General features: G+C 25.8%; 2 protein-coding genes across 6 annotated transcripts; one reads left to right on the top strand and one right to left on the bottom strand.

Annotated features, from left to right (window-relative positions):
• Positions 1-3194: 3194 nt before the first annotated feature.
• LOC111035722 (nudC domain-containing protein 2-like) lies at positions 3195-5635 on the bottom strand. Of its 5 annotated transcripts, XM_022317459.1 has the most exons (5): positions 5407-5583; positions 5067-5305; positions 4793-5002; positions 4226-4268; positions 3195-3331 (listed from the first exon to the last, which is right to left on the bottom strand). In XM_022317459.1, the coding sequence occupies exons 2-4, from the start codon at positions 5256-5258 to the stop codon at positions 4260-4262; spliced, it is 411 nt and encodes a 136-aa protein (XP_022173151.1). In that variant the 5' UTR covers positions 5259-5305; positions 5407-5583; the 3' UTR covers positions 3195-3331; positions 4226-4259. The 5 variants fall into 5 exon arrangements, with proteins under 5 accessions (XP_022173151.1, XP_022173148.1, XP_022173150.1 ...); XM_022317456.1 differs by lacking the exon at positions 4226-4268 and having other exon boundaries at positions 5397-5635; XM_022317458.1 differs by lacking the exon at positions 4226-4268 and having other exon boundaries at positions 5067-5335; positions 5407-5635.
• Positions 5636-5749: 114 nt separating this feature from the next.
• On the top strand, positions 5750-11384 carry LOC111035721 (protein zwilch homolog). Its single transcript, XM_022317454.1, has 13 exons — positions 5750-6061; positions 6284-6433; positions 6500-6578; positions 6648-6762; positions 7027-7258; positions 7340-7495; positions 8608-8757; positions 8815-9022; positions 9084-9163; positions 9230-9432; positions 9494-9766; positions 9859-9974; positions 11136-11384. Exons 2-13 carry the CDS (start codon positions 6284-6286, stop codon positions 11240-11242), a joined length of 1869 nt encoding a protein of 622 aa, XP_022173146.1. The 5' UTR covers positions 5750-6061; the 3' UTR covers positions 11243-11384.
• Positions 11385-12024: the final 640 nt, after the last annotated feature.

Raw genomic sequence — 12024 nt, 5'->3', positions numbered from 1 at the left:
CACTGATAACAGCAAATCTGATAAGAAAAAAAATAAAAGGCTTATGCCAACCTACAAAACTTAGAAAAAATCCCAATTCCCGGCACGGTATACAAGATGTAAGGAACAAAAACCTGTTTCTTTAGGGAAATCCAAGTGCAATTTACACATTCTTATTTATGATTTTTTTTCTGCTTGTAATTCGGATGCACTACGTTTGTGCACTTGTGCAGGCCGCAGGGTGAATTAGCAATAATATATTGGGCGAAACCTATATTAATTATACCAAATGAATTATGAATACCTAACCATCCATTCAGTTCAATATATGGAACATATACTTACTAAGAAGAACCCATAGGTTTGGGTGTGTAACAGAAAATGTACATCTTAATGAATTGTGAAAACTCTCCACATTATTGTTTGTTCTTCTTGGCAACCCATTTACTAATACAATGTTTGTCCCAATTTTCTGTAACTAATTTCTAAAAACACAAAGCAGTTTAAATACAAATAACATATAATATAATACTTTTTTAGTCTTAGTTGTAAATAATAAAATTTATACTAATATTTACCTTTGGTATTGGTAGTAATTAAAAAATCATTCATTCATTTGCGCATTATGATAAGAAACAAAGGATTTAATAAGTTGAAATCCTTATTTCATGTTGTCAGCTGGATAAAGTGCTAAGCACATTGACATTTTAATGCATAGTCTGTAAGTGGTTCATAGATTTCATTTTTCAACAGCCTACATAATAAAGTTAAAAAAAATGTAAATAAAAAAAATGTTTGGAAAAGTATATAGGTACCGCCACCGAAATGTAAATATGTGACTTACAACACAATTGGCGCATCCACATAGTGGAGTTACTAATTTCATGAACAAACAGTGAATTTTGACGAAAATACATTAAAGGATCCATTTTATGAAATATATAATACCCATATTGTATACTTAATGTGATTTTTATAAAACCATTTTTTTTTAAATGTTATTTAGCAATACATTATATTATATCTTTGATAATAAACTATACTTTTCTATATCACTGACCACTGTTATATGAAGTGGACAACTTCGGCCTTGGCCCTTGGAACATATTACAAATCATACTAAGATATACTAAATACTTTAGTTACGTTTAAATGTCTATGTTACGAGAGTTCCATAGGACCTCGAGTTGTACGACCCGAGCCGGTAGTCGAAGGCAGTCACTAGAATAAATACTTATATTACTCATATTTTATAGCGAAATTTAAGTGTATAACTTAGTTCAGTTTATTCTCCTGTAAGCTGTAATATTTTTGGATATAAAATACTTGTCATTTGGATCATTTATTACTACAAGTTTAATTTAACACTGAAACATTGATCAATATTTAAAACATAATCATATTCATAACTACATTTCTGGAAATTTGCAAATCACTTAACTGCCTAGCTAACAATTTCTGATCGCACCACCATTTTTAAATCGTTGAAGTACACAAGTAACAAAAAAAAAACATCAATATTTGTAATACTCAGTAAACTAGTGATGCTTGATGCTTAAGAAACGCAAAATTGCTAACTTACAAAGGCCTTAACTTCGAAACTAAGTCCGACCAACATATTCTGACTGCACCATTGTAATTTTTTTTTTGGTTCTTAAGATTTTTTTCGATCTGTTACAAAAAAAAAAGAACAATAAGAACAATTGATGGTAAATATAATTATACGCAACACCATTGTACTTAAATAGTTCATTTAAGGAAGTACCAAAAAAAAATAAAAAAATTCGCACATCGTGGTTAAGTGCATTCATTCCCATTATTGGTGTTTAAATGAAATTAATGTGGTGTACAGTGTACTTAGATCTAATTTTTGATTGTTTATTCATTTTTTTTAATTTCTTGAACAATTTCGCAAACAATTGTCAAGTATTTGTATATTATCGAATTTCAGTTTTTTGGGTGGGTGGATGCAATATTAGATTTGAATATTAGACCGACCAATTTCAAGTTTGCCATACCCCTACTGATTCTAATATATCATTAGTTAGGCTTGTAAGTACGAACTTCAAGCACTAAAAATTCAGAAATATGCATTTATGTGCAATAACATTTTTAAATTCGGGAATTAAAATATGAATAATATAAAAAAATCATAGGTAAATTTAAAAATAATAAAATATATCCATTATTTATCCGAATTTAATTTCTTTTAATTTGTATAGTGTATACATTTTATAACACTCAAAAACCTAACTAACTAAGTGATCAACTAAGTGATAATTCAACTTGTTGGTTGGTAGATATGGGCATAGTATTAGGAATAATGTCGTATAGGCCTATGGCCTATGGGTGTGGTTACATTAGAATATGTTGCATTAGAGGCAGTGGTCAAAGTGTGAGGCGGGCGGGATACGGTGGGATGGCATCCCTCCACTCTTTACAATTCACATTTTCCATCCCTCCACTTATTTTAAGGTCACTTCCACCACTAATTAGAGGTAATAGTTTTCGCTATGGCACTGATTACAGAATACAATACAAGATATTTGAAGAAAAATGGCTTGAGGAAATCCTACTACTCCCACTCCATTATGTTGGCACTGTTACTGAAGCATTCATACAATAGTGGGTCACACAAATCCCAAATACATTCAGATTCAGATTTTTGAAGAAAACTTATTCTTTATTTTAAAGGTGCAATCTATGTTTCGCACATGCGGCTAAACGCATCGCCACACCGACAGCCAGACTCACCCACCGCATTAGATGTTTCACGTCAAAAAATATTAATCCTTACATAAATTAATTAATGTAATATATACTACAATATACAATTTGTAAATGGATAGTCAATATTTATTAATTATGTCTGATAATCAAGACATAATTTTATTTATCAAAATCTAATTTCTAAAATAAGAAAATATTTATTTTTTATTTCATTTTATGGATAATACAAAACGTACTAATAAACAAATATGCATAAATCATTGGTAAAAAGACTCAATTGGTTATAATGGTTTTAATACTATAAATTAGGAATCTTCACGTCGTCAATTTTAGCAATAGGCATAAATAGAAACTAACAATGAGTTTTAATTAAAATAATAGGTACAATAGGAGTGTTAATTTCTACATTAAGATAAATAAACATAAATAATTAACATAACCAATTTCAGTTCTAAAAAAATCAGCCATTTTAATTATTTAGATTCTTGTAGTTTAAGGAAAAACAATTTAATCATATAAATACAGTCTAGAATCTAGGTATACAAATCTATGGTTGATTGAGTCCTGGTATAGAGTCATAATCTTTCTGAAGTTTTGAACTGCTGAAGTCCATTCCCGGGTACTAAAACATAATTCAAAAGCCCAAAAAATTAAAAAATTTTTAATTTTTGATTATGAAAATAATATTATTCAACATACAAAACTATTTTTATTAAATCTCAACAATACATATTAATATAGTATCTATAGTAAGTTAATATAGAATAGCGTTGGATTTTTGAGTGCATGAGATTATTATAACAAATTTTTAATACAATCTTCTTGGAGTTAAAAAAACAAAATTGTAAATATTTAATTAACATATTTTTATAATTAATAAAACAAATAAAAACTGTATCATATAAGAGTTTAGCAGGTATAGTAAGCCAAATTAAAACAGATCGTTTTGGTCATCATAATTGTGTTATTATGTATAGATCAAATAGATAATATTATAAAAAATAAATTAGTTAATAATAATATGATATGAGTATATTTGTTAAAATAGTACTGTATTATTATTTATTTTTATCTAGAAATATTATAGTTAAAAATAGATTTATATTTATATTTACTTTCATACAATATGCAGTAAAATAAGACCATACATATTTTTCAACACATTTTGTATATTATTTTAATATGCAATTTGAATTCACTTAATAAATTATCAGCATTCAGTAATGCATTTCACAAAAATTGTTGTATAAGAACATTTTTAGTACTAATAAAAAGGATTTTAAACAAACGTTTGAGTCTAGTTTCCTAAGTATACAAATATATAATATTTATTATGATACTATAAAATATAAAACATGAATATTTATGTGTACGATGTTTTTAAATATTTAAGTTATAAACTGTTAGTTAAATAAATATTGCATATTATTATTAAATATTACTGGTTAATTAGAGTGAAATCTGTAAGGTAGATATATCACAAAAAGTTTAATCACATTAAAACAATTCTAATTACCTATTTTCAATAATTATAAAGACAATTTTAAGGGTTATAGAATCTGAAAAGAAAATACAAGATATTATAATAATTATTGTTTTCATGTTTGATTTATTAATAGTACCTAAATATCTAATAACAATAAAAACTGAGAAAAATCAACTATCAATTTTCTCAAAGTTATTAAGGGTTTAGTTATAGATATTGTAAATATTCCTTAAAATATTAATTTATATTACAAGGAATTTTCAATTATGCACATGTTGTAAAATCCAATGGCAACGAATTTCAAGGATTATATTTTAGTAATAATAAATAAATAAATACCTAGAATAAAATGAATTCTAACTATTTGATTCCATTTCAAACACAAAACTATTAAATATAAATTGTATTAGGTAGTTAATATCTTAAAGATTTACACTATGTAAATTATGTAAATTACACATAAAATCAAATGAAAATATTAATAACTCATCTGATTATGTGAAGTTAGATTTTTCTTATTTTTTGTTGTAAAATGTATACATAGATGTCAACTAATTTTTAATTTAATTATTTTAAATATTCTATTAGTTGACATACCTTCATTTGAAGCTTTTCTAGATCCATTTTTTTCATCATTTCAATATATGTTATTGGATCTGCTTTAAATGATCCATCCTCCATTATAGCCTCCCAAACATTTTCTTTATTTGAAGAATCTGCTTTTGTTAATACAATGTTTAACAAAGTACCATTGTCCTCTAATGTCCATAAAGTGTCGTCAGCACGTACTTTTCTAAATAAATTGCCCTGGGGAACAAAGATATGTAACAAAACAATACAATGGCGCTAGAAACAATAGTAACAAACTAACAGAAAATAAGGTTTTTCCAAAAATTTGACAAGTTATACTTGAGTTAGTGACATTGACTTTTACATCTTTGGATTTTGTATTAACTGACAGTGTTACTTCAATATGTAATTCATCCACAGTTTGCCACCATCTACCCCATTCTGTATTACATGGTATAATACCACTTTTTTCATCGAAATAGCTAACAGCCATATTTATGAAAATGAATGCAGGTTAGGATTAAAGATAAACTCTAGTACCTATTTAACAATTAATATTAATGGCTGTTACTACAATTTTTGGTAATTACAATTAATTGTTAATGTAAAATGTAAATAATTTCACAATTACCACTATTTACCGTAAATTTAAAACTCTTTAATTCCAGTCTTAAGCTTGATATAAATTAAAATACACGACTGTACAGTAATTATTGTGGTTAAAGTAAAGTTCAGACTTCAGAGTTCAGACCGTTAAAATTTCTAATTTCCTCAAAACAAATAACATCGTTTGAGATTTGATATTGCGAATTCTAAATGTAAATTCTTATTCAGTGATCAGTTCATGATCCTTTGAAAAATATTGATAACGACTAAGACCACCATATCACCACAGAATTATTCTGTGCCTTTACTATCACGAACAAATATTATATTATCAATATTAACCTCTAATTGATTTTGCCGCCAATTTATTTTTATCGAACAATACAATCTCAGATTTGAGACACAAATAATATTTTATACATTTTTTTTATTCATTATGTTATTCTTCAAATTTCAAGTTATCAAAATAATAATAAATATCAATCCTTATTCCCTATTCTTTTCTAAGTTCTGACAAAAAGCCAGGAGTCAGGAACACGCTGGACAGAGGCACGCACCTGTTCATTAGAGACTATTGAAATTGATCAACGATACTTAGATAACTGAAGTGTTGTAAACGTAGAAGCAGACATAATATATATTTAGAAGAATTATTTTTTTGTAAAACAATTTTTTATTTCAAAACTAAATGTAAGTACTTACAAACTAAAGTACTAATTAGTACATTTATAACTGCTTTAGGTATTTATATTAAGTAGTGTTCAAAGACATTTAACTTTAGTACCATTATTGTATTGTATTTTAATGTATAAATATAGGTGTATTCATTAGTAAAATTGAATTGCTTTTGAATTATAAATTATTGTGGTAGCTAATGTTTGTTAATTTGTTCACAATATTATTAATGTTTAGATGGATCTGAACAATTTTCTTAAATTTTGCCATGGAAAAGTGAATTTACATCCTGAATTTGTTCTGAATCAATGTGATCCTAATACTATCTCATATATTCGCCCATTTTGTTTAAGTGGTGTTGAAAACCCCATAGTTGGCTACATTCATGTAAGTATAATTATTTTGTATACCTACTAACTATGTTAATAAATAATAATTCTTTAATTTTTCTAGAAAAAACATACCCCAAAAGTTGTGAGCGCTGTTGCTAAAAATTGTTCAAGTTCTGAGGAAGAAGATTATGATGAATTTGGTACCTAAGATTAAATTTCAGTTATGTAGGTAATTAGAGTTGTATTAATTTATTATTATTTGTTATTAGAATTAACTGGAAATCCGCTAGAATGCCCTTTCAGTCCAATAAAAGCTCAAAAAGTTGAAGTAGAAATAAATAAACCAGAGGATAGTCATATTCCCTTAAATTTGCTTCAAGCAAGGTACAGTTATTGAATTAAACCTAATTGTTTGAATATTATTATATTTATATATTATTAATTTTATTAAGTAGATTAAGACAATTAATCATTAATGAATTTAATTTTTCAGTAGTGATGATTAATTGTTGGCATGCTTTTAAACTTAAACTTTAATAATTCAGCAACCCTTTTAAAAAGGCTTGCATATCAAGATGAGTTGCATCTGACTTGCATCAGCAATCAGTTAATACTTTAATATATTTTTTATTGATTTTTATATTTTAGGCGATTGGTGTACTTAAAATTAAAGGATGAACAGTTTTTAAGTGTACCATTTTTTATATTATGTGATGGATTGAAAAACGATACAATTTTATTGGGTGGTGATGTATCTGAAGGATGGCATTCTCGTTACTGGGGCGAGTATAAAGGACATAATGATGTGGCACATGATGAGCTTTCTGTACAAAATATGATAGAAACACATAAAAAATTTCCTCAAGTTGGATCAATGATTGTAAATATATTTTAGCTTAATTAAAATATTGTTTTATTCTTGTGCATTAGAAAAAATATTAATTATGGTTATTAAATCTAGTTAGAATCTAAAGTGTCTGCAGTTATAAATTTGACTTCAGCTACTAATACTGAAGAGTTCACATTTATTGAAAATGGTCCAGGCATGGTTATACTTAATCTTAGCTGGCGAAGACCATCTCTTTTTGCTCCTCTTATGTCAACAGAATCGTTTATTGTAAGTATATGATATAAATGATATAATTATATAAACATGAACTAGATATTCACTATTCATCCAATAAATTGAAAAGTGCTTGTTGGGTCCAAGAAAGGGTGGTCTAATCTTTTTCCCTCTGTCTTTTTGGCCATCCTTAGAACTTAAGTAGACTTATTTATTAAATATATTAAAAAAACAACAATAAGGCAGTAGAAGATAACAGTAGCTGATCATATTGCTGACTATTAATATTAATAATAATACATTTATATGAATCTTTAATGTGATAACATGTTGTTTGTTATAAAATAAAATGTGAATTAAATTTTTTTTTCTTTTGGTGGCCTCTAGTGTTTGTATACATTTTTAAATTTGGTTGTCAATTACAAAATATTGGACTACAGGTATAGTGCAGAGCCTCCTGTGTATAGTGCACTTACTTTAAAATTTGAGTTATTTTATCCCCCCCCCCCCAAAAAAAAAAATTAAAATAATTTCCTGCTTATGACAAAGTTATTAAAAAAGTAAACAATGTAGAATAATCAACAAGTGTAAAGTTTCATGTTATAACATCACAACATTAATTGACATAACAATGATTATCTTGTTGTGTTAGATGTAAGTAAATAAATAATAATTTTGGTCTGTTTGTAGAAGTATTATATTTTGTTGTATTCTACTCTATGTCCATATGTCCATTGGTATTAAACATACATCATGCTCCAGTAGTCTAGCAAATAGGTCTATGTGTTTAAACTGCATAATTGAATTAATTTTAGGAGCAATAGTGTATTAGTGTAAGATTGAAACCTGTTGCATGGGACCAATAATGTACATCTTAAACTAGTTTCTCCTTCACTCAATAAAAAGGAAATTTCTATCTCTTTAAATTTAAAATTTCTATAATATACTCAATTAGTTATTTCTATAACAATATTCACAATGAAAGGTATATTAAGAATAAGTTATCAAAAATGTAAAGGTTAAATGTTGTATTATGTGCCTGTACCAGTGCACCTTATCATGAAATGTCACAATACTAAAATCGACAGGTGCTCTCAAAATACTGTAAGTCATGCCAATAATAACAAATATTAATTATCTATTTTTCATAAATATTTATTTTATAGAATGTCCAGTGTACATTAGGCCATGAAACTAGTCCATTACACCCATTATGGCACCAATTACTATTCTTAGAGGATCTTCTAGAACAATTAACATTTTTAAAAGATGAATGTCTAACGAATAGACAGAACATTGTGTTTCCTCAATTTCAAGTAAATATTTTTTGAACACTATTTATTTGGATGTATAACTTATGTGTAATTTGAAAGGGTGATATAAGAGGTAGTGCTAATGGACAAATTGTTGAAATGTTTCCTGCTATGTTGCAAAGCATATCCTCTACATTGTACAAACGAGGTAAGTTTGGAGAACAAGAATACAATGATCAAAAACTATTTTGTCAATGTGTCAGAGATGTTATTGCTGCAGAATGTATTCAACAAGAATTCACTGATAAACTTTGGACCTATTTGTTGGGTTAGTACTAAGTAATAATGACATGTTTTTAAAATTAACATTTAATTTAAATATTATACAGAATGCAAATCATATAATGATCTAATCGAATGTTTCAAACATTTGTACAAAGCAGTAAGAAATGAAACTTTCAAACCATTGGTGTGTATGACATTAATAATGATAAACCATTGATTTATATATTGTAATAATATGTTATTAAAATAGATTAAAGCAACAAATGGTACACGATTAGCTCAAATATTAAAATCATTACCAGGAAATACAGCATCTAATCCAGAAAAACTCTATGACCCTGTACAGTTATTAATTGAAATTGGAATTGAAAAACTTAAAAATGATTACACTCAAGCCTTTTTAGTTTCTAAAATAGCTTTAGCAGATCACTTAAAATTAGAAATGAATAATAAGTAAGTATTGTGTAATATATTTAATTTTATATATTTTTAATTAATGTTATATTTCTTTTAGATTTTGTAATATTGATTATTCAGAATGGTGTACAACCTTAAACTCATGGATGATTTGGTTATGTAGAGTTCATACAGTTTTAGATTTAGCTGCTGTCACTGAATCTATGTTAAATATAACTACACAAAGTATGATGCCTGTCATTACAAATGCTTTGCGTTATTATCTTGGAGATTCATCTCCTATAAAAGCTATTACTTCAGTGAAAACATTGCCTCTACAGATTTTTCGATCATCAATCAATACGCATTTTATCGAACATCATATACCAAAGTATTATATTTAATATTAATGTATTAAAGTATTGAATAATATTTGAATGATTTATATTATTATATCTTTAACTTTAACAATTTTTGTTTCAGAGCATTTACTTATGACAGTTGGACGTTACAATTAACATCACAAAATTGTAATCGACGTGTTATTAGTACATTTCATCGCAATGCTGAAAATATACTGCCTAAACAATTGTACAAAGGTCTGTAAATAAATTGATAAGTTTGTGCAATGTTTTTTTTAGATTTTTTTTCAATAATTTCTAACTAGTCATAATCATATTTTTTTATAAACATTAACAACAAATTTATAATTTATTTTTTAAAAGTAAATCAAATTATTATATTAATAGTGAAGTGTTAAAGAGAAACCAGTGCAATTTTTAAATTGTATAGTATAAAATAAAATTTGTATATAATATTAATCGCAATATTGGATAAGTTTTGTTTTAGTATTTATTTAATTTATTTCAATTTCGTTTGGTGGAAATGGTAAATATATATTCAATGTAAACCTAATATATATGATCATTAAAATTCAATAAAACAAGTGAATGATATTAAATATTATTTATATTAAGTAAGAGTTATGCAAAACAGTATTGTTTGGCCTGTTTGGACTTTTGAAATGTTGTTGTTGATAGTATTGCAAAATACAATAATGGTATACAAGAGAATTTGTTTAAAAATTGTTCATTTAATAATTGGTTATGAAAATAATCTTGTTTAGTTGCATGATAACTATTTTCAAAGCTCAAATTAATAAATTATGTTTTGATTGTATTAATACGAAATACCTTAAAAATAACAAGTACCAAATATATATTTTTTGGTTTGACAAACAAACAAAATTTAAATTTGTGAAATATTGATTTTTATTTTGTAGTTATAATTGTTTATGGGATAGGTAGGTACCTATTAAAAATAACTTTCCTTGTGTAAGTTAATGTGATTAAAGTGGAATTTTTGTATGGTTTCCACTGATTGTTTTAGTGAATTTTAAAGGTAATAGGATACAGTACTGTTGTTTAATAGTATTGCTTTTGGGAATTAAAGTAATTTTTTTATACAATCTGATATATTACAATTAATTATAAAATAATATTATTTATCGCTTATCCTCTTAAAAGTAAATTTACCCACTCTTGTTTTCTCATTTATATTTTACAAATGTTTATAAAATAAAATACATACTTTTCTTGTGTGTTCAAATTACAAATACATTGTCTTAACTCCCCTAATATTTCCAATGTTTGAGTGCTAGTTGTGATATTTTGTTGAGCTATTAATTACAACTGTATATAAATATCTTAATTATTTTAATTTTGAACAAGCAATTTAAGTATATTTATGTTTATTAATAGATGTTACTAATGGCGAAATCAAGGAAAAATTAATGGACCAAACAACTGTACCTCTAGAAACATATTACTGCATCAATTTCCATGTGTTATCAGATCATCTAAGTTAATTTTTTTTTTTTATTGTAATTATTTTTGTATCTAATATCTATGATATGTATGCTTACTATTTAGAATTGTACAATGTATAATGTATATGTTTAGTTAAAGTTATATAACAGTATAATAATAGGAAACACTAATTTGTTGTAAAATGAAAACAAGTTTTGTATTAAAATATTTTTCAAATTTAATGAGTTTTTATTTTATGTATGTTAGAACTGAAAGTAATTTCATATTTAACTTGAGTTTTGTTGTATTTGTGTTTTTTAAAAATAACTAAACTGAATAATTAATAATTTGATAAGTTAATATTGAATAAATAATAATATAAAATATTTTCTTGTAAATCCTGATATTTCAGTAGCATTCATAAACTATTTTTGGAGTAGTGATCTTGGAGATAATGATTTTTCTATAATTTTTTATTTTACAAAGTTTTGACTCATATTCATAGATGGTAGACCTTGTGTCCTTGGTACTATGCTCATATTAGTATACTACTTACTCTTTAGTTTATCAATATTAACTTTGCAAAATAAAATATATTGATTTAATTATACAACTATTATCTGTATATTATATTGATAAATTAAAATTAAGCTACTGATTGACCTGCCTAATTTCATCTATTTGTAATATTTATTATGTAATTTGTAATTGTAATTTTTTGGTTTGAGGTATATTTTATGCTATTATTCATATATAATTGTATATACATACATTCTACTACATAATTTTATAAAAAAATATTATTTGTTGGAATTCTAAACTTTTTGAAACTACTTATATT

Source organism: Myzus persicae, unplaced genomic scaffold (genome assembly GCF_001856785.1).
Source record: "Myzus persicae strain clone G006 unplaced genomic scaffold, MPER_G0061.0, whole genome shotgun sequence".
Classification (NCBI taxonomy): Eukaryota; Metazoa; Arthropoda; class Insecta; order Hemiptera; family Aphididae; genus Myzus; species Myzus persicae.
The sequence above is the reverse complement of the archived record's forward strand: the minus strand, read 5'-3'. Positions and strand labels throughout refer to the sequence as shown.